General features: G+C 41.2%; 1 protein-coding gene across 1 annotated transcript in view; it reads right to left on the bottom strand.

Moving 5' to 3' along the window:
• Positions 1-24002, bottom strand: part of DOK5 (docking protein 5) — a 188558-nt gene that overhangs the window by 64107 nt on the left and 100449 nt on the right. The window contains exon 2 of the mRNA XM_063425686.1: positions 17170-17277. Coding sequence (XP_063281756.1) covers positions 17170-17277 — 108 coding nt within the window. The remainder of the gene's footprint in view (positions 1-17169; positions 17278-24002) is intronic.

Here is a 24002-nt window from a genome sequence, read left to right as displayed (position 1 = left end):
GCGCAATCCCTTGTGTTAGCTTTTTCACTATCTTATGGGGGTGTTTCCGCGGTGTCGTGCATAACGAGGAATTTTATCCACTCCTGGAGTGGGGGGGGGGGAATGGTGCCAACATTAGCGCGGCCGGGTGAATCGTAGCTAGCCCTGAACCTTTAGTGCCTCAGCGGCTGTGAATACTCTGCCGATCATTTTAGAGAGGCGCTGCTCTGCAAATAGTGAATTGGTGTCAGGAACGATAAAGTGTGGTGAAAATCATAAGAAAAGATAAAAAATAAGAATTAACGAAACGAAACTAATAAGTCAACAGTTACGTTTTTTTTTGTGGTATTACACTACCCAACTGGGGTCAGTCCATTACGGTGAAAGGAGGAATTTCCATAGGCGTTGTGGAAAGTCCACGACCTCCTCTGTTTCTCAAGTTGGGTCTTGTGCGACATTCGACCGTTGGGATTGGCGTGGAATGAATTCTGCTATCCTCGCAGGGTTTAGGTGGGAAAGTCCCGTGGTTGTGGTTCCAGCTTGGTCGACAATGCCCAATTTAATCAGGAGGGCCTCCAATTCCGGATAGCTGTGTGCTCTGCAGGCTGTCCCTTGATGGGTGAGCAAGACCGCCCTCGGTGTACCCCAGCGGTACTGTACGTTCTTGAGGCGTAGCTGTTGTAGGAGCGGCTGCAGGGATTTCCTCCATGTGATGGTTGCGCGTGTGAGATCCGGGAACAGTGATAAAGTCGATCCCTCAAAGATTAAGGGGTTTTTCCCTCGAGCAGCGTTCTGAAGTAAGGCTTTTTCTTGTATGGATTGGAATCTAATAATCAAGTCTGCAGTAGCCGCTGGGGGTGCCGTCTTCGGTTTCGGAAGGCGAAACATCCCGTCCAGCCTTATTGATTTCACCTGTTTAGGCGGCAGGAGGACTGCGGTCAGACGCCTGATATAGTGTGGGAGGTCAGTGATGGTGACTGAGTCTGGGATGCCACGAATTTTCAGATTGTATGTTCTCCGCTGGTCCTCCATGTTGTCCACCCTATCGGATGTGACCAGTTGTTGCCGCTGTAGGTCTTCGATCCGCTGTTCGACAGCGGTTAGCCTGGAAACATGGGTGCTTGTTGAGGCTTCTAGGAGGGTGATCTTAGCCGTAGCACCTTCAATCGCATTCTTAAAATACACCATGTCCGCAGCGATGTCTTTACGCAGGTCTGCCAACATACTCTTGAGCAGATCCGCCGTCACTGGTGCTCCTGTCGGTGCTTGTACGGGTAGGCGGTCAGGTGGCAAGCCCGGTGCTGGGCCCTTGAATGGTCCCTCACCGATGTCTGAGGGGGTGCCATCCGAGGAGTAGAAGGAGCTGTCTTCTCCCAGCGCCATCTTTTGCCATGCGGCTTGCTGTGCGGCCTGCTGTGTGGTGAGCAGCATTTCTCCGATATCGCGGACAGTAGGGCTATTCCCCGGTTTTTATTTTTTCTGCCCATAGTGCTCACCTACAAGGGGTGTACAGAGTTGTTCAGTCTTGGGTGTAATTTCCACCAAAAAATAGCGTTTTTCGTTCCGGTCAGTGCGGAGCTCCATAAAGTGCGACCGTTCTGCTTCGTGGCTAGCTCCGCCCCCCCCAACCAAAACTATTTTTAAGTAATTTTTTTTTTCCTTTTAAAATGATTTACTATAAATATCTTAACCAATTACTTGTATACACGTGTTGCTCATTTGAAACAAACGTATATATCTTAATAGATAGTAATAATGATAACAGATTGGAAGCAAAGTGTGTTAAAATACGCTGCAGTTAATCATTCAAGGCAATATGTTTTGTCAATTTAAAGAACGATAAAATGTCAGATTTCGGAAACCGCCGCACATGTGATCGTTCGCGATCCATAGAGATATGGGGCTGATATTAGAATTAATGTGTTTTCTTTCATTTCTCCTTTTTCATAATGGCCTGAACCATATGGGAACCCCTTAATTTTCTGCATATATTAAAAGCTGGAGCTTTACATCTATTTTTAGAACCGCGAGGCAGAATGCTCAGTGCTACAATTAGTAACCAACACATCGTGCTGTTTCAATGGAAAATTATTTAATCTGAAAATGCACACTTCTGATGCTGATGAGGATTTATATGTTTGTGTGTTCCAAGAAGTTTTTGCAGAAAATCCGCAGATAGCAATGCTCTGATGAATGGAATATTGTAACGTCAATCAAAATAAAGAGATTTCTGAAGTCCATCTGTGCACAAGCGTTGAATTCTAGATGTTTATTGCTGTGATGGCTGCCATACTTTGAGCTGAGCTTGACGTAGTTATGGTAGTAATGACTTAATTTGTCTTGTTTCCAGTTTGGTCGAGAGATTATAAGAGGGTAATATTGCTATCGATGTAATTAACATTGGTCTGTGCAAACTGGCAGGTAACCATGGAAACACTCCTAACATGTTCTGGTACTTGGAAGGATGGAAATGCCTTTTTCTCTTTGCGTTTTAATCTCGAGTGTGAACAAAAATCAGTTTTTTTTACTTTTTTGATGAGCACAGTGTGACTGGATCTATACATTTTGTTACGTGTGATTATCTTTTTCTGTGAGTCTCCTTCAGGTCATTATTATCTATGAACACACATGGGCATTGACCCACCAATACCAACCCACTCTCCGCATTTGGGGGATATCAAGATCCCGTAGCTAATGGCTGAACATCCACCTGGGGTTCAGTATATAGAGATCTGCCCATGGGTGAGCTAGGGACATAATTATTTAGAAAGTATTGTTCTCATTGGGTCTAGATGTGTGTGAAATTGGGAACCAAGAATCAAAGTCTATAATATACAGGTTTGGTAAAATGAAACATGTTTTTTTTTTATACTTTTATATTGCCTTTAGCACCAGTAGTGTTATAAACTCTACTTTTCTGGACACCAATCTGATTTATGGTCCAATGTGTAGTACTCAACAATAACCAAAGTATGCTGCATTCATATGCTGCAGGAGAAATATCAGATGACTTGGGGGATCCTAGAGAAATTGGCGTGTTGAGTTAATCGATTTCCTTCTTCTAGTATATGAATTGCACATACTATAGGGCACTGCTTCTAATGTGCTTTACATCAATACATGGCCAAACAGAGTTATTTTATAAAGTGGGAACACAAAGTGAATTCAGAGTGAATTTCAGATTTAAGACCAATTTATTAGAACTGGCAAAATGCAAATTCAGCAATTCTTCCAGTTCAAGGACTTTGTACTAAAATGCGAAATTCCTTTTTAATTCATCTTGCACGACATTCCCAAGGAGAACTATTGAATAGTATGTTTCCTATAAACAGTAAAGTGTAAATGGTTCTGTGTCCTTCTTATAGATGTACGTTAGCAATAAGCAATGAGATATATATAATTAGTGTTCGTTAATAATCACTACTTTCCCAAATCCCATCTGCTCCAGTCTGAGCACTAACCAGCTTTGCCTATTTCTGACATACTACCCATCATAAAACCAGGTTTCACTGAGCACAGTAATCCCCCATAGAAAATTAAACATAATTACGTTCTGTTTGGATTGAAAATGCTTGATATACAGCAGAATATATTGCACTAGAAAGCCCAGATCTATAGACCATATGCTACAGTATGCCAATAACGGCATTTATGTATTTACATGTTTTCTTCTGGTTTATTTAAAGGGACTGTCTAAACAACATAAACATTACAGCTCCTGTGCCGCCCCCCGGTTCATTATTAAATCATTTACCATAAACTAGGATTCTTCTTAGTGCACAGAGAGCTGCAGTCATAAAGGGAGAGTTGTACTTCCCCATCATCAATGTCAATTTCAGGCAAACAAGCACTGAGTAGCTGAGAGTGCTGGCAGTGTTTCTAAAAGGTTTGATATTAAGCTTGGGGAAGGAAGCAGGGTGCTCTAGCACTAGAGCAAACTTCAAGCAGCAATGGTAATGCTTCTTAAAGGGACATTCTAGTGCCATAGAGTGTACAATAAATGAAAAAAATAAAGTGTTAGTAGAAATACCCCCAATTAAATACCTACATGCCTTTAATTATGCACCTTTCATTGAGGCTATATCTAAAACATATTGCAAAAGCTGTGGATCTCTTGTCTTCCCTTCTAACCCAGCCCAGACTTTCTATGGCTGTCCAATCAGCTCAATGAGAAGTCTTTGCACGGAAGGTGCTCTGGGTAATTGCTGCCTCTGGAGTTTATCTCCACTGAGCTAAACAAACTAGGAAGTAACAGGACCGGGTGTCTGATTGACAGCCAGGGGGGTGTAACCAGGTTAATATGTAATAGTGCCATTTTTTTGATTTTTAATCTGCACGTTTTGTTAAATGAAGAAAAAAAAAGAAAAAAGGTAACACTCAGCAGATATAAAGCACTTCAGCAAGCTAAACTGCTTTAGTTGTTTGGGGTTTCTTTAAATAGTTCTAAACAGTTGTGATTTGTGTTAACCTTTTGAGCACTCTTTATAAAAAATGCATTCATCAATTTGGATCTTTTTTTTTTCTTTTTTTTTTTTCTATTACATTACAAAGAAGAAACATATTACTTCCAAGAAAAAAACAAAAAGATGGCAAGGATACATACAAAAATCAGAATGTACAGTCTAAATATCTCTACATACTATTACAATTTCCCAAACAGTAAGTTAATTATTATTATTATTATTATTATTATTATTATATTTATGTTTCTTTCGCTTAACCCCTTAAGGACCAAACTTCTGGAATAAAAGGCAATCATGACATGTCACACATGTTATGTGTCCTTAAGGGGTTAAAGTGGTTTTACGTATTATCGTCTCTTGGTAGATTTGAAAAAAAATAAGGCATTGAAGTGAGTAAATATATATAAAATACAGTACTACATTAAATCTACATACATTCAACATTCACTCAAGGTCCTACTCAACAGGAGGGTGGAGGGAGAGTCAATGATAAATTTCCCATCTAGAATAAGCCCACATTGTTCTCCCTGAAATGTTTCCAAGGGGCCCAAAACTTCAGATATTTAACATATTGGGATTGATCTTGATAAAAATAAGCCTCCGTTTTATGTTGGTAATCTATTTGTAATAAGATCTCTGTCCAACTTAAACCACCCTTAGATTTCCATTTACGTGCAATACAGATTTTAATTGCTAACATTAAATGAACGATTAAACAATTCTGAGTATAATTTCCAGGTAACAGAGTAATGAAAAGGAAAATCTGGGGGTTAGATCAAAGTTAATTCCTAACAGAGACTTAAGAAAAATCTGGAAGGACATAGTTGTTTTTTTTTAACTCGGAACAACCCCAACAGATGTGTAGGAATAAACCAACGTTAGATTCACATCTCCAACACAAATGTGATGTATTGGAATAAAGTTTATGCGATCTAACTGGAACTAAATACCATTGTAGAGTTATTTTGTACTGAGTTTCTATTAGAGTCATACTGTCAATATTTGTCCTTACTATCATCAGACCCTTCAACCATTCTTCATAATCCAATTCAACATTCGTCTCTATTTCCCATTTAATCCATGGTGAGATTTTTTCTTGTGGTTTGAGTTCGGTAAAAACAATTAGAAACCCTAGAGGTGATCTTATGCTTTTAGTGTTTATTTAAAAATTCGATTCCATTACCATCTTTTTTTTGTGATTACATTTTTTAATCTAAGATAGCTAAAGATTTCTCTGGACCATAAATCAAATCTCGACTGAAGCAAATCAAAATATAAAAAAGACCCCTCTGGTGCTAAATCTTTTAGAATTTTGATATTCTTTTTTCTCCACCTTAATAGACTAATGTCACCTATATCTAATTCCTTAGATTCTAGTGGTATATTTTGCAGAAGGGAATTTCGCAAGCCCGACACTTTAATCTTTAAATTGTAGAAAGTTGTATAGACATCACCAAATATCAGGGTATGAATAGAAATACTCCGGCTTACTTTCTCCCTAGGATCTATATTTGACCAGAGTAAACAAAGAGGTTCTAATTTCCCTAAATCTTGTTTTTCGATCACAGTCAAATAGGTCTGGAGATTGACAAATTACCCCAAGCGATGGCGTGTGCAAACATATTGTTATTATACACAGAAAATATGTTAGGAAATGATAACCCTCCCATTTTAAGTCCCTATACATAACATCTGTGGGAATTCTAGATTTCTTGTCCTGCCAAATACATTTGTTAATCGTTAATTGAATTTCTTTGAGTACTAACTTATTCATTCCGAGAGGTATGTTTTTAAACAAATATAAGATTTTAGGAAGCCGATAGGATCTTACAGCTTCCGCTCTTCCCATCCAAGATAATATCATCAATTCCAATTTGATAAGGTGTTTCTAAGATCGGAAAGTTTGAAATTCTCATTTTCATTTCTGATATTTATCATATAAAGTTGGATCCCCAAATAATCTATATATTTAGAATGCCAATCAAATTTAAATCTTGATTTAATATACTCAATATCCAGAATAGATACATTGTTCAATAGTATTTAAGTTTCAATTAGGATCTTATTAATCCAAGGATAGTGATGTCGCGAACATAAAATTTTCCGTTCGTGAACGGCGAACTTCCGCAAATGTTCGCGAGCGGGCGAACCGGGCGAACCGCCATAGACATCAATAGGCAGGCGAATTTTAAAACCCACAGGGACTCTTTCTGGCCACAATAATGATGGAAACGTTGTTTCAAGGGGACTAACACCTGGACTGTGGCATGCCGGAGGGGGATCCATGGCAAAACTCCCATGGAAAATTACATAGTTGATGTAGAGTCTGGTTTTAATCCATAAAGGGCATAAATCACCTAACATTCCTAAATTGTTTGGAAAAACGTGCTTTAAAACGTCAGGTATGATGTTGTATCGATCAGGTAGTGTAAGGGTTACGCCCGCTTCACAGTGACAGACCAAACTCTGCGTTTAACGCACCGCAAACAACAGCAAACAATCCATTTGCACAACCGCAAACTCCCCATTTGCACAAGGTTGGATACCAAGCTAGCCATGTCCCGTTCCTTGTCCTCACTGATGTCATTGAAGGTCTCTTCCTCCACCCAGCCACGTACAACACCAAGGGTCCCTGAAAGGTGACAACAAGCCCCTTGGGACGCCTGCTGTGTTTGGTCTTCCACCTCCTCAAAGCCACCTTCCTCCTCTGACTCCTCTTCTTCAGACTCCTCTCTCTGCATTGCCTCTCTCTGCGTTATTATAAGGTGTGTTAAGTAGTACTATTACTATCAGTTTAATCCCTGTTACGTCCCCTATCAGAGGACGTGTATATGGCATCGATTTTAGGAACCGGGAGATGGAAAAAGATGCTTGGTCGGTCCTCCTACTTCAAATTTGGGGCACTGCGCGTGCAATCTAATGTGCCACCAGATAGGAGTGGAGTGTTAAGTAGTACTATTCTTATCAGTTTAATCCCTGTTACGTCCCCTATCAGGGGACGTGTATATGGCATCGATTTTAGGAACCGGGAGATGGAAAAAGATGCTTGGTTGGTCCTCCTACTTCAAATGTGGGGCACTGCGCATGTAATCTAATGTGCCACCAGATAGGAGTGGTGTGTTAAGTAGTCCCCCTCATCAGGCCTTTTTAAGTCGAATGTATCGCCCACTGTCAGTCCCTTCGGGATCCATCCCTCATTCATCTTAAATAAAGTTGAGGTAATCTAGACTTTTTTGACCTAGGCGACTTCTCTTCTCAGTGACAATACCTCTGCTGCACTGAAGGTCCTTTCTGACAGGACACTTGAAGCGGGGCAGGCCAGAAGTTATATCGCAAATTGGGATAGCTCAGGCCACAGGTCAAGCCTGCACACCCAGTAGTCAAGGGGTTAATCGCTCCTCAGAGTGTCAATATCTGCAGTTAAGGTGAGGTAGTCTGCTACCTGTCGGTCGAGTCGTTCTCTGAGGGTGGACCCCGAAGGGCTCTGGCGATGCGTAGGACTTATAAAGCTCTGCATGTCCTCCATCAACAAAATGTCTGTAAAGCGTCCTGTCCTTGTCGGCGTGGTCGTGGGAGGAGGAGGATTACTTTCACCTCTTCCCCTGTTAGATTCCCGTTATGCTGTGACATCACCCTTATACGCTGTGCAAAGCATACTTTTTAATTTATTTTGGAACTGCTGCATCCTTTCCGAATTGCGGTAATTCGGTAACATTTCAGGCACTCTCTGCTTATACCGGTGGTCTAGTAGCGTGGACACCCAGTACAGGTCGTTCTCCTTCAGCCTTTTTATACGAGGGTCCCTCAAGAGGCACGACAGCATGAAAGACCCCATTTGCACAAGGTTGGATGCCGAGCTACTCATGTCCCGTTCCTCACCCTCAGTGATCTCACTGAAAGTATGTTCTTCTTCCCAGCCACGTACAACACCACGGGTACCAGATAGGTGACAACGAGCACCCTGGGATGCCTGTTGTGGTTGGTCTTCCTCCTCAAAGCCACATTCCTCCTCTGACTCCTCTTCCTCACAATCCTCTTCCAGCGTTGCCACAGGTCCAGCAAGCGATGCTGATAAGGCTGTTTCTGGTGGTGATGGTGACCACAACTCTTCCTCTTCATGCTCATCTATGGCCTGATCCAGCACTCTTCGCAGGGCACACTCCAGGAAGAAAACAAATGGTATGATGTCGCTGATGGTGCCTTCGGTGCGACTGACTAGGTTTGTCACCTCCTCAAAAGGACGCATGAGCCTACAGGCATTGCACATGAGTGTCCAGTAACGTGGCAAAAAAAATCCCAGCTCCGCAGAGGCTGTCCTACCACCCCGGTCATACAAATAGTCATTAACAGCTTTTTCTTGTTGGAGCAGACGGTCAAACATTAGGAGTGTTGAATTCCAATGTGTCGGGCTGTCGCAAATCAAGCACCTCACTGGCATGTTGTTTCGCCGCTGGATATCTGAAAAGTGTTCCATGGTCGTGTAGGAACGCCTGAAATGGCCACACACCTTCCTGGCCTGCTTCAGGACGTCCTGTAAGCCTGGGTACTTATGCACAAAGCGTTGTACGATCAGATTACACACATGTGCCATGCACGGCACATGTGTCAACTTGCCCAAATTCAATGCTGCCAACAAATTTCTTCCGTTGTCACAAACCACTTTGCCGATCTCCAGTTGGTGTGGAGTCAGCCACTGAACCACCTGTGCGTTCAGGGCGGACAGGAGTGCTGGTCCGGTGTGACTCTCTGCTTTCAGGCAAGTCAACCTCAAGACGGCGTAACACTGCCATATCCGGGATGTGGAATAGTACCTGGGGAGCTGGGGGGGTGCCGTTGATGGGGAGCAAGACACAGCAGCAGAAGAGGAAGAGGATGGAGTAGGAGGAGTAGAGGAGGTGGCAGCAGGCCTGCCTGCAAGTCATGGCGATGTTACCAACTCTTCTGCAGAGCCACGCATTCCATGCTTGGCATCCGTCAGCAGGTTTACCCAATGTGCAGTGTAGGTGATATACCTGCCCTGACCATGCTTTGCAGACCAGGTATCAGTGGTCAGATGGACCCTTGCCCCAACACTGTGTGCCAGACATGCCATTACTTCTTTTTGCACAATCGAGTACAGGTTGGGGATTGCCTTTTGTGCAAAGAAATTTTGACCGGGTACCTTCCACTGCGGTGTCCCAATAGCTACAAATTTTTGGAATGCCTCAGACTCCACCAGCTTGTATGGTAAAAGCTAGCGGGCTAAGAGTTCAGACAAGCCAGCTGTCAGACGCTGGGCAAGGGGGTGACTTTGTGACATTGGCTTCATACGCTCAAACATGTCCTTGACAGAGACCTGACTGTGGGCAGATGAGCAGGAACTGCTCAAGGCGAGAGACGGAGTGGCGGATGGTTGAGAGGGGGCAAGGAGGACAGCAGTGGTTGATGTGGCTGAAGATGCTGGACCAGGAGGAGGATGGCGGCTTTGAGTTTGTGTGCTGCTTGTACTCATGTGTTGATCCCATAGGCGTTTGTGATGTGCGATCATGTGCCTTCGCAAAGCAGTTGTACCTACGTCGGTGTTGGACTTCCCACAACTCAGTTTCTTTTGTATCTGACAACTCAGCAAAGGAAACAACAGCGGGTACAACATCATCATCATCCCACCGTACGTCCATGTGTGTAAGGCTGCCTGACTGAGACATATCCCTGTTATCTACATCCTCTGGCAATAATGCTTGCGCATCACTCATTTCTACCAAATGATGTGTAAATAACTCCTCTGACATATCAAGTGAAGCGGCTGTGGTGCTAGTGTTGGTGGTGGTGGCAGGCGGGCGAGTGGTAACTTGAGAGGTGCCCGAAGCTAAGCTGGAGGAGGATGGTGCGTCAAGGTTCCAAGCGGAAGCTGTAGAAGATTGGGTGTCCTGTGTTAGCCAGTCAAATATATCCTCAGAACTTTTCGAGTTCAGGGTACGTGGCCTCTGAACACTGGGCATTATTGTAGGGCCAAAGGGAATCACAGCACCATGACCATGACGGCCCCTACGGGGTTTCCTGCCTCTGCCTATCATTTTTTTTTCGATTAGTGGTACTATGCATGCAAGCTACTGTGACAACAGATATGAGTGGCACTGTGCACTGGCAGAAGTTGGCAGAGTAGACGATGTAGGCCTGACACACACGCTTGCAGACAACTAACTGCTATTCAATCTATTACAGTCAAAATTGTATTTTTTTTTTAAATGTACACTACTGTTACACCCGATATGAGTTGCACTGGTGTGACACTGTGCCCTGGCAGGCCCTGAAACACACACGCGTGAAGGAAACTGACTGCCATTATTTCACAGTCAAAAAAGTGTGGTTGTTTTTTTAATGTACACTACTGTTACACCAGATATGAGTTGCACTGGTGTGACACTGTGCCCTGGCAGGCCCTGAAACGCACACGTGTGAAGGAAACTGACTGCTATTATTTCACAGTCAAATTTCTAGTTTTTTTTTTAAATGTACACTACTGTTACACCAGATATGAGTTGCATTGGTGTGACACTGTGCCCTGGCAGGCTCTGAAACGCACACGTGTGAAGGAAACTGACTGCTATTATATTACAGTCAAAAAAGTTTGTTTGTTTTTTTAATTGCAAGCTATTGTGACCCCAGATATGAGTGGTGGCACTGGGCAAGTGGGCACAGTATACGCTGTGAGCCTGGCACACACGCTGGCAGGCAGTCAACTGCAATTAGATTACACAGAAAAGAAAAAAAAGCAGACTGATGTTCTAGCCCTAAAAAGGGCTTTTTGGGGTGCTGTCCTTACAGCAGAGATCAGATGAGTCCTTCAGGACTGTAGTGGACACTGGATAAACTAGCCTAGCTATCGATTTCCCTATTAAATCAGCAGCAGCTACACTGTCCCTCCTCTCACTAAGAATTCAGCTTCACAATGAATCTAAAATGGATGCTGTCCAGGAGGTGGGAGGGTCTGGAAGGGAGGGAGTGCTGCTGATTGTAAAAAAGAAATAAAAAGGTAGGTGAAAGGTAGTGAGACCCAAGTGCAGGCAAGCCTCTGTAAAAAGGTCACTCCAACGCTAATTATAACATGCAAACAAGAATAGAAAATACAGGGCGCCACAGTCACTATATGGGTAATCCAATAAATGGGGGAAAAAATAGGATAAATATAACAGAGTTTATTGAAGATATAAAACAGTCTCAGCACACAATATGTGCAATAGATAAAAGATATATATAAAAAAGCCATAATAGGCTACAGGACCCTTAGGTGTAGCAGCTTAATTTAACATAGTACAAAGGTACATAAAGGATCTAAAAAGTGCAAATGCTAGAGTGCAAAACCAACAAAGTGAAAAGGCAAAAACCCAAACACTGTATAGATAAAACAGCACTCAGTCAAATACTTTCTAGATTTACAGAAGAAATTCATGACACGTGTATTAATTTTTAGATCTCACTTTGTTTGTAAAAGATGGGAAAATCCATAGTAAGACCTTTTTTAAACAAACGGATGGAAATGGTTTTATAGAGTTCTCAAATTGCCCCCATCGTAAGTGGTTAACTAATATCCCTAAAGGACAACATATGAGGATTTTTAAGAACTGTACGGAGAAAGAGGATTTTAGAGAGCAGGTTCAGATTGTAAATAAAACATTTTCGGATAGGAATTACCCCAAAGAACTTTTACTTAAAACACAGAGAGAAATAGAGAGCCTTCAAAGAGAGGACCTTCTAACAAAGGTTAACAAAAAGAAGAAGGAGGAAAAGAATTGTTCGGAATTCGCTTTTTTAACAAAATTTAATAATAAAGCTAATTTAATAGAGAGATCGATTCGAAAAAACTGGCCTATTTTATTACAAGATAAATTTAAAAAAAAGATTTTACCAAAGAGACCTAAAGTAGTATATAAGAGATCGAATAATTTGAGGAATATTTTAGCCCCTAGCATTTTACCCAAGAAAGAGGCTGTGAAAGAGAGAGTTTTTTATCAGAGAAACCTAATGGGTTTTTAGATGCGGAAGGTGCACTACATACAAATTCCAGAAACATACGGTTACGGATTTTTGCAGTACAGAGACCAAAGAAACCTTTAAAATTAAGCACTTTATTAATTGTCAAAGCAGATTTGTAGTTTATATGTTACAGTGTGAATGCGGGGTTCAATATGTAGGACGCACTATTAGAAAACTGCACGAAAGATTACTCGAACATTTTAATGGAATTATTATTATTATTATTATAGCAATTTATATAGCGCCAACAGATTCCGTAGCGCTTTACAATATTATGAGAAGGGATTTAACTATAGATAGGACAATTACAAATAAACTTACAGGAACAATAGGTTGAAGAGGACCCTGCTCGATCGAGCTTACATTCTATAGGAGGTGGGTGTAAAACACATTAGGACAGGAATTTGCAATCACATAAGGTGGACTGCCCTTTAGGAGAGGGCAAGAGACAGGTATGTGAGGTAGGGGTTAGTCTTGGAATTAAAAATAAGAACATGAAGCACAGTGTACCTAAACATTGTAATGCTTGCAGAGAGTTTGATTTTAAAGGTTTTATCTGCATTGGGATTGACATGATTATACCACATTGGAGGGGTGGAAATACTGAGAAAATGTTGGCCATGAGGGAGACGGAATGGATATCCAAAATGAAATCCTCTGTCCCCTCAGGACTCAACACGGATTTGGATATATTGGCTTTCATGGATTGATTGATTTTGTAAAATTATTAATGGATGACATATATCGAAATATATATTCAAAATGTAAAAAAATACATTAAAATACACTGGAAGAAAAAATTCTGAGAAAAACAAGAGTACACTGGAGTAAAAAATACAATAATACAAAATACACCGTATAAAAATGAGAGATGAAAATATGTGCAATATTATGTAATAATAAGAGATAAAATGAGATACAAAATGTATAAAATATAATAATGAGAAAAAGAGAGAGGGATTAGTACAAAATCAATCAATCCATGAAAGCCAATATATCCAAATCCGTGTTGAGTCCTGAGGGGACAGAGGATTTCATTTTGGTTATCCATTCCGTCTCCCTCATGGCCAACATTTTCTCAGTATTTCCACCCCTCCAATGTGGTATAATCATGTCAATCCCAATGCAGATAAAATCTTTAAAATCAAACTCTCTGCAAGCATTACAATGTTTATATTGTAATATATTTGTGTTTCAAAACAGTAAAAAGTATTGCAGCAATAATATCGTCCGTGTAAGTGCTGTTTGTGCGTGAAAAATGCAAAAAACATAACTTTTACTGGCGATATCATCGTTGTAATACATTTTACTGTTTTGAAACACTAATATTTGTGTTCAGCGAAGTCTCCCGAGTAAAACAGTACCCCCCATGTACAGGTTTTATGGTGTCTTGGAAAGTTATAGGGTTAAATATAGTGCTAGCAAATTAAATTCCCTATACTTTCGGCATGGGTTGTCAGGCAGGTCCCGCTAATTGTAATTAATTAGGATACCTAATTATGTAAAATTATTACATAAATATATGTGTAGAATTACCGTATATACTCGAGTATAAGCCGAGTTTTTCAGCACATTTTTTGTGCTGAAAAACCCCAACTCGGCTTATACTCGAGTCAGAGTCTGTATTATGGCAATTTGCATTGCCATAATACAGACTGGGGGGAGAGGGGGGCTGGCAGACCTGTACTTACCTTTCCTGCAGCTCCTGTCAACTCTCTCCTCCTCCGCGCCGTCCGTTCAGCACCTCGGTCAGCTCCCAGTGTAAGTCTCGCGAGAGCCGCGGCTCTCGCGAGACTTACACTGGGAGCTGACAGAGGGAGCTGCACAGACCGCGCGGAGGAGGAGAGAGCTGACAGGAGCTGCAGGAAAGGTAAGTACAGCTCTGCCAGCTCCTCTCTCCCCCCCACTGAACTACCAATGACACTGGACCACCAGGGAAGGAGCCCCCCTCCCTGGCAAGCTAGCAAGCAGGGAGGGGGGACGAAAAAAAAAAAGATAATAAAAAAAAATAAAAACAATAATAATAATTAAATAAATAATAATAATAAATAAAAAAATAATAATATAAAAAAAAAAAAAAAAAATAATAATTAATAATATATCAAATGCCCACCCCCACCAACACATACACAAACACACACTGTATCACACACTGCATCACACACTCACACTTCATTCATATACACACACTGCACTCACACACACACTGCACTCACACACACACTGCACTCACACACACACTGCACTCACACACACACACTGCACTCACACACACACACACTGCACTCACACACACACACACACACTGCACTCATACACACACACTGCACTCATACACACACACACTGCACTCATACACACACACACTGCACTCATACACACACACACTGCACTCATACACACACACTGCACTCATACACAGACTGCACTCATACACACACACTGGAAATAAATATTCAATTAATATATACGCACACACACTGCACTCATACACACACACACACTGCACTCATACATGCACTGCACTCATACACGCACTGCACTCATCCGCACACTGCATTCATACGCACACACTGCATTCATACGCACACACTGCATTCATTATATACACACACTGTAAATAAATATTCAATTAATATAATTTTTTTAGGATCTAATTTTATTTAGAAATTTACCAGTAGCTGCTGCATTTCCCACCCTAGTCTTATACTCGAGTCAATAAGTTTTCCCAGTTTTTTGGGGTAAAATTAGGGGCCTCGGCTTATATTCGGGTCGGCTTATACTCGAGTATATACGGTAATATATGTATATATATACATATGTGTATATATACGTATATATATCATTTTTTTAAAAATATTTTTATTTATATATAGGTATATATATAGTGATATATACGTATATACATATATATTTATATATATAGATATATATATATTATTTCGTTCTACGTGTATTTTGATATAAATATATATATATATTAATATCACAATACAGTTAGAACGAAATAAAACACATCTATATATTTTTTAATATTTTATTTTCAATTATTTTTTTAATTTTATTTTTTTACGTATTTACATATTTATTTTTTATATATTATATATAAATATATATATATAACAATAATTATATATATATATATATATATTTAATCAGTGTCAGTCTACGTGTAATTTGATATTAATATATATATATAATTATATATATATTAATATTAAAATACACCTAGACAGTGTATGTGTGTGTATGTATATGTATATGTGTGTGTATATGTGTGTGTATGTATATGTGTATTTTTATTTGATTTCAGCCAGCAGGGGGACCAACTGTCATTACAGTTAGTCCCCCTGCTGGCATTGCTGCAGCCAGCTATCTCGGCCATGTGATTGTGAGGTCCTCGCAAGGACCTCACTCTCACATGGCCGGGAGGGCTGCAGGAGGACGGAGGTGCCGCGGGGGGCTCCCTGGGAGTCCCCCCAACCGCGATTGCCGGCGTGGGATCGCCGGCAACCGGGTAAGTAAATAAAAACCGGAGGGCGTACATTTACGTCCTGCGGCGTTTAGAGCCGCTTTAAAAAGGACGTAAATGTACGCCCTCCGGATTTAAAGGGTTAAATTAGCTTTATTATTAAATTTTGTTAAAAAAGCGAATTCCGAACAATTCTTTTCCTCCTTCTTCTTTTTGTTAACCTTTGTTAGAAGGTCCTCTCTTTGAAGGCTCTCTATTTCTCTCTGTGTTTTAAGTAAAAGTTATTTGGGGTAATTCCTATCCGAAAATGTTTTATTTACAATCTGAACCTGCTCTCTAAAATCCTCTTTCTCCGTACAGTTCTTAAAAATCCTCATATGTTGTCCTTTAGGGATATTAGTTAACCACTTACGATGGTGGCAACTTGAGAACTCTATAAAACCATTTCCATCCGTTTGTTTAAAAAAGGTCTTACTATGGATTTTCCCATCTTTTACAAACAAAGTGAGATCTAAAAAATAATACAAGTGTCATGAATTTCTTCTGTAAATCTAGAAAGTATTTGACTGAGTGCTGTTTTATCTATACCAGTGATTGGGTTTTTGCCTTTTCACTTTGTTGGTTTTGCACTCTAGCATTTGCACTTTTTAGATCCTTTATGTACCTTTGTACTATGTTAAATTAAGCTGCTACACCTAAGGGTCCTGTAGCCTATTGTGGCTTTTTTATATATATATATTTTATCTATTGCACATATTGTGTGCTGAGACTGTTTTATATCTTCAATAAACTCTGTTATATTTATCCTACTTTTTTCCCCATTCATTGGATTACCCATATAGTCACTGTGGCGCCCTGATTTTCTATTCTGCTGCTGATTGCTGGAATGTGTCGGCTGACTTTGAGGTACAGGGTCAAAATGTACTCAATGATGATGAATAGGGTGCTGATCGAACATCGCATATGTTCGCCGCCCGTGGCGAACGCGAACAAGCTACGTTCGCCAGGAACTATTCGCCAGCGAACCGTTCGGGACATCACTATCCAAGGAGAATCCATTTGCTATTTTCCAGTCAATAACAATTGTATTCCTGTGTTTTGTTCTTTAAACATTGGCTCAAAATGTGTTGCCTTTATTTGGAAGGAAAAGAGACATGTGAATGGTTAAGCCCGATGGTCTTTTCACAAGCAATATTTCTAAGTAACTCTTACTCAATGAAAAAACAACAACATTTCACTTACCTTATGGTAACATCGGAAATAAGCTGCCCTCTCATCTGAAAACTTTTCCAGCCTTTTCGGTCCTTTGCTTGATGCTTTCTTGAAAACTAACCAACATCGCTGATAGATCTGAAAGCACAAAGCAGTAAATCTTTCTACACGTAATGTCTTTAGTACTGTGCTTTGAAAACATTATCAAACAGATCCCAGAAACACAAATCTTCAAGGAACACTCAGGACACCATAACACCATCATTGGAATTACGTTTTTATGGTTCCTCGAGGTCCTGGTACCAGTGTACCTTCCGAATGGTTTAAACCCAGAGTTTTGAATCTAGCTCTGTTTAGCCTTGCCCATATCCTGCTGTTTTTGAGACTTGAGTCAGGAAACCTTGGACAGACTGAGAGCAGTAGCTCCCCATTGATAAAATGTGCATATTTTTCTAAATCATTTTGTGAATGAGGAGCTTCAGCCGACTCCTAACTCAGGATTCCTGATTCAAGCCTCGGACAGAAGCGGATGAAGATGGTCAGAACTAAACGGTACTGGATTCAACACTGTGAAGGTAACTATTTAATAATTGTTTAACCCCTCAAGGTAAGCAAAGACCAGGGACGTCCTAGCGCCATAACAGCTTAATTATGAAGGTATAAGGGAGTCTGGAATGTTCCTTTTAAGTAACTAATTGAATAACATTTTTTGTTAAAAAAAATTAAATATCAGAAAAATATATCAAAACATTGACATTTATTTATATTTCCACTGGAGACTGAAGGACATTATTTTACCTCCCGATAGATATTAGCTGTTTTTTAAAATCTGATATTATAATTACATTCTATGAGTTATCCCCGACTAACCCTCTAGTGCTACTAATCATACAGGGCTATTCAGTGTGAATCCCAAGGAATTCCAAGTAAATTGAATAGTCGGAAAAAATAGCCAAAATGAAAATATAACTGTGTTGGAAAATTCCTCTATAATTTGCTGTGAATTCCTGACAACTGACACATTAGTAAATATGGATGTTAGAGAACAAATAATCTCACAGAGAGAGATAACTGCTCTCATGGAATTGGTGTATCTTCCTTTTCTTTCTTCTCAATGCTGTCACTGAGTGAACACTGAGGGTTGGTATCATGTCATATCACAATGATGTCAGATCACAATGATGTTTTATCAAATTATCACACATGGGGATCTGTGCAGCCACTTCTTTAATTTAAATTGAAGATCTTCCTGTTTAAATGTAGATTTGTAGCCTCAACATTGTACAAACACACAGGGCCGCCATCAGGGGGTGACAACCATGACGGTTGTCACGGGCCCGGCGGCCCTGGGGGGCCCGGACTGCTCTGGCAGTCCTGGGCCCCACTTTCCCTCCCTGCACACATAGATAGCGAATATCGCTATCTATGTGTGCAGCCGCGGGCCCCCGGCTCCCTGTTACCGCAGAGGGGGCCCAGGCAGCACACAGCTTCTTCTCTCTTGTAATAACTCTCGCGAGACCCGGTTGCCATGGCAACGCTCCGCGGGTCTCGCGAGAGTTATTGGAACAGAGGAGAGAAGAGAAGCTGTGTGCTGCCTGGGCCCCCCCACCGGACCACCAGGGATCATGGAATCTCCCCCCTCCCTGGACAAGGTAAGCAGGGAGGGGGGAGAAACATGTAATTACCGGTAGATTAAAAAAAAAAAAAAAAAATGATGTAAAAATTTTTCCCCCGTCCTCTGAGTCCCACCGGGTGGCCCATGCACTTAGGGCCACCCGGAGGGCTTGTATCAGCAGGGGCCCGGTTGGGCGCTCTTTCCCCCCACGACCGGGCCCCTTGCTTTCCGGCAGCCGGCTGGGAGGGAGTGAGGATGGGGGATCCTCACTCCCATCATCCTCAGGCACCTCACTGGACCCCATAGAATCCACCCTCCAGCAAAAGGTAGGAAACTGGAGGGTGGGTTTAAAAATGTAAATTTTACATGTGTGTCAGTATGTCTGTGTGTCAGTATGTCTGTTTGTCTGTGTGTCAATATATGTGTCTGTGTGTCAGTATGTCTGTATGTCTGTGTGTCAATATATCTGTGTGTGTCAGTAGGTCTGTCTGTGTGTCAAAATATTTGTGTGTGTGTCAGTATGTCTGTGTGTGTGTGTGTCAGTATGTCTGTCAGTGCATGTGCATGCATGTGTCAGTCTCTGTATGTGTCTGTGTGTGTCAGTATATGTGCCTGGATGTGTGTCAGTATTTCTCAGTGTATATGGGTGTCAGTGTGTCTGTCAGTGTGTGTGTGTCAGTATCTCGGTCAGTGTATGTGCCTGTGTGTGGGTGTCAGTATTTCTGTCAGTGTATGTGTGTCAGTATGTTGATCAGTGTGTGTGTCAGTATGTCTGTATATAAGCCTGTGTGTGTCTGTCAGTACGTCTACCAGTGTATGTCTGTGTGTGTCAATATATGTACCTGTGTGTCAGTATGTCTGTCAGTGTATGTGCCTGCTTATCTGTATGTAGTCAGTGTGTGTATCTGTGTATCTGTGTATCTGCTTGTGTGTCAGAGTATGTACCTGTGCATCTGAGCCGGAGCTTTATATACAATTACACCCCTCCATTCAAACTTCAACACTACATACAAGCACACTCCTACATTCAAAAACAAACACTACACATAAATGCACACTTTCATTCAAACTCCAGTACCACATACAAACACATTAACACAAACATACTTCATACAAACACATGCTTACATTCAAACACACAAAACAGTGCTAAATACAACCCTGCAAGCATGGGAAATTGGTAGAGCCCCACCTGTCAAAGCATTGTTAGAGTTGCACGACAGATGGGGTTCTACCTTTAGTCCAATCTTGCAATTGGGTGTCCCAATAAAATTCATTCTATTTAATGCCGCCACTGCATTGGGATGGATGCCGTGATTGCATACCAGGGAGTGAGGGGCGACGGCGGCAGGGCCCAGGGGGCCCAAGCAAGCGGGTCCAGTCGTTATTAAAGACGGCCCTGCACACACACACTGCATACACTAACACAACACACACTGCATACACTAATACAACACACTCTGCATACACTGACACAACACTCTGCATACACTGACACAAGACACACTGCAAACACTGACACAAGACACACTCTGCAAACACTGACACAAGACACACTCTGCAAACACTGACACAACACACACTGCATACACGAATACAACACACACACTGCATACACTAACACACACACACACACTGCATACACTAATACAATACACACACTGCATTCACTAATACAACATGCACTCTGCATACACTACACACTAACACACTCACTGCATCCACTATACTGACACAACTCTGCATTCACTACACTAACACACACTCTGCATCCGCTACACACTAACACACTCTCTGCATTCACTACACATTAACACTCTGCATTCACTACACTAACACACACTCTGCATCCACTACACATTAACACACACTCTGCATCCGCTACACATTAACACACACTCTGCATTCACTACAAATTTACACACACTACATTCATTACACTGACACACTCTGCATTCACTACACCCTAACACACACTCTGCATTTATTACACCCTAACACACACTCTGCATTTATTACACCCTAACACACACTCTGCATTTATTACACACTAACACACACTCTGTACACACACTACATCCACCATAAATTGAAACACTCTGCATTCACTATACACAGACACTGCGTCTAATACACACACTACATCCACTACACAAACACACACTACATCCACTACTCAAACACACTCTATGTTCACTATACACACTGCATCCGCTACACAAACACACACTCTGCATTCACTGCACAAACAGTATCTAATACACACAAACACTACATCCATTACACACATTCTAATTTACTTCCACTATACACACCACATTCAGTCCTGCATCATTGTCAGCGAACTAGGTAGGGCGTGGGCGGGCCCGGGAGGGAGGGGGGGGTGGGGCCCAGACCTTGTGCTTTGTCAGGGGCCCCAAAATTTCTGATGGCAGCCCTGCAAACACACATACCTTGGCTGCTTTGTTATGCTTCTGTTTGTCAGCTTTGTATCACTGTACAGCCTTTAAAGTGATCTTGTTAACAAATATAATCCCCAAACTTAAGCCAGAGAAAAATCCAGATATCATAAATTATCGACCAATATCATTAATAAACTCAGATACAAAAATATATGCATCAATACTAGCAATTAAATTACAAAAAATAATGACACATTTCATACATCCAGACCAAACAGGATTCATAAAACATAGATAATCTTCTAATAATATCAGACGAATGATTGATATTTTAGATAGAGTTGATAAAACAGGAGTCCCATTTCTGGTTCTATCATTAAATGCTGAAAAAGCATTTGACAGAGTCAGATGGGACTTCATGAAAAAATCCTGTAAAAACTGTGGATTGGCTGGATGGATATACAACACAATCTGGGCTTTATTTACATGTCCAAACACCAGGACAGCAGGAGGCGGTATATCCTCTGAATGGATTAAGATAACCAATGGTACCAGGCAAGGATGCCCCCTATCCCCGCTATTGTATGTCAGTACAGTTTCTAGCCAATGAGATAAAAGGTAACTCTAAAATAAAAGGATTTTCAATCAATAATGAGGAATACAAAATTTAGCTTTTCGCGGATGATGTTATCACGCTAGAGAGTCCAGTTACATCACTTAGGGATGTATTGTTGATGACAACAATAGAAAGCTTTAGTGTACTTTCAAACTATAAATGAAATATTGACAAATCATTGGTAATAGACAAAAATATAGAATTTGAAGTAAAAAGAGAAATAAAAAGTACATAGTATTTTATATGGGTTAAAAAAAATCATATCTGGGAATAAAATTTACAAGAAATCCAAGAATGATAGTAGAGGCAAAATGTATAACCTTTAATAAAACAGATGAATACACAACTTAAACAGCTTAAAAACTCCAAAATGTCATGGATATGAATTATCAAAGCATATATCCCTCAAAAATGGTTATATATATTTTGAATAATGCCTCTAAATATCCTGAAATCATAGTTAACAATGATCCAATCCTCTTTCAATAACATTCCAAACCATGGAGGCTTGTGCAATAGGCATATAATCAATACTCTTAGAAAAGTAGTCTCTTGCAACTGTCATTAGTCTAATACTATCCTTACCTTTTTGTGTCACTTCACCCCACTCCCTCTAGCATGTAAGCTCACTGAACAGGGCCCTCAATCCCTCTGTTACTGTGTCACTATACCCCACTCCCTCTAACATGTAACCTCACTGAGCAGGCCCTCAATCCCTCTGTTACTGTGTCACTATACCCCACTCCCTCTAACATGTAAACTCACTGAGCAGGGCCTCAATCCCTCTGTTACTGTGTCACTATACCCCACTCCCTCTAGCATGTAAACTCACTGAGCAGGGCCCTCAATCCCTCTCTTACTGTGTCACTTTAACCCACTCCCTCTAACATGTAAGCTCATTGAGCAGGGCCTCAATCCCTCTGTTACTGTCACTATACCCCACTGTGACGAGAGCAATCTCGCCACATTGCATTGGAGAAGCCTGGCTGCCCGCCTGCTGCCTTTGGACTATGGCCCTGGGAGATTGGGCCCTTTAAAAACAGTATTCGGCCATACCAGAGTGTATGTCACTCATTCTGGCCCTTTAAATACAATGGGGTCATTTGGTACTTGCCCTGTGTGAGCTGTGGTAACCCAGATAGCTATGCCATGGAGCCTATTCGTGTGATTAAAGACTTTGGCTCTATGGCGATTAAACTGTATTCGGTTGGTCTGAGTGCCATTCACCTAATAATGTGCACTCAGACCTGAGCTATCTGGGGATATGTGAAATGTCTGTGTGTTATGTGTAAAATGTGACTTTATGTCTTTTAAAGAGTTTTATGTTGTTTTGCAACCATGTGGTTAATGGAGTCTGCCTCTAGTCCTGGATAATTGGATTACTTCTCCAATTATCTCCAGGGCAGAAGGGATGAAACCAGGATGCATTGTGGGGATGTTTTTTTGCCATGCTGCCAGGGGTTTTAAAAGATACTTTACTAAATTTTGAACCCCTGGTCTGATTCATGCCAATTTTTAATATGTTGTTCCCCTGAATGGATTGATTGTGGATATGGATTTTTATGTGAATGTGATGTATGGTTTTAGAGTTATGAAAGTTGGGTAAAAAGTATGTTTTAACTGAATGTATAATGGATTATGTGTCACACTAAGGGGAGGGGATGTGTGGGTTTCACCCGTGATACTATTGGTCATTTTATGCCTCCCCCTGGGTGTGGCCTGTATGTGTTCACTTGTAATAAAAACCAGGCTGGGTGTGCCAGCACCTCAGACCACTGCTTGACCCTCAACACGGAGCCTTGTCTCGTTCTTGGGGGGATTCACTGTATGCTGTTGGAGATCGATTGCTAGGAGTGTAAGCTGATGTCTGCTTTTCCTGTTCATCTGCTAGCAGCTATTCGTGAGGTTCCAGTTTGAAGTGCTATTTTGTATCCAGTTCTGGAGTTTGGTGTTCTGCAGTAGCTGTGCCTGTCTCTCAGAAAGGGGCATATCGCCTAAACGGATTTTAACCCCTTGTCTGCTGAAATGGTCCGTTACAATTGGTGGCAAGCGGCGGGATCGTTCCTACAGCCAGAAGGACAGCTACAGGAAACACCATTTCTTTGGATTTACAAGGTGGGGCAACGCATGTCCCAGTACAGCGACTCTAAAAGCAACAGAATGGAACCAGCAGTGTTATACGAGGAGGAGGACCTGGATCGCCGGGATGCATTAAGGAAAAGCATCTGGT

Source organism: Pelobates fuscus, chromosome 6 (assembly GCF_036172605.1).
Source record: "Pelobates fuscus isolate aPelFus1 chromosome 6, aPelFus1.pri, whole genome shotgun sequence".
In the NCBI taxonomy this organism is placed as follows: Eukaryota; Metazoa; Chordata; class Amphibia; order Anura; family Pelobatidae; genus Pelobates; species Pelobates fuscus.
Note: the sequence above shows the minus strand (reverse complement) of the source record. Positions and strands in the feature narration are given on the sequence as shown.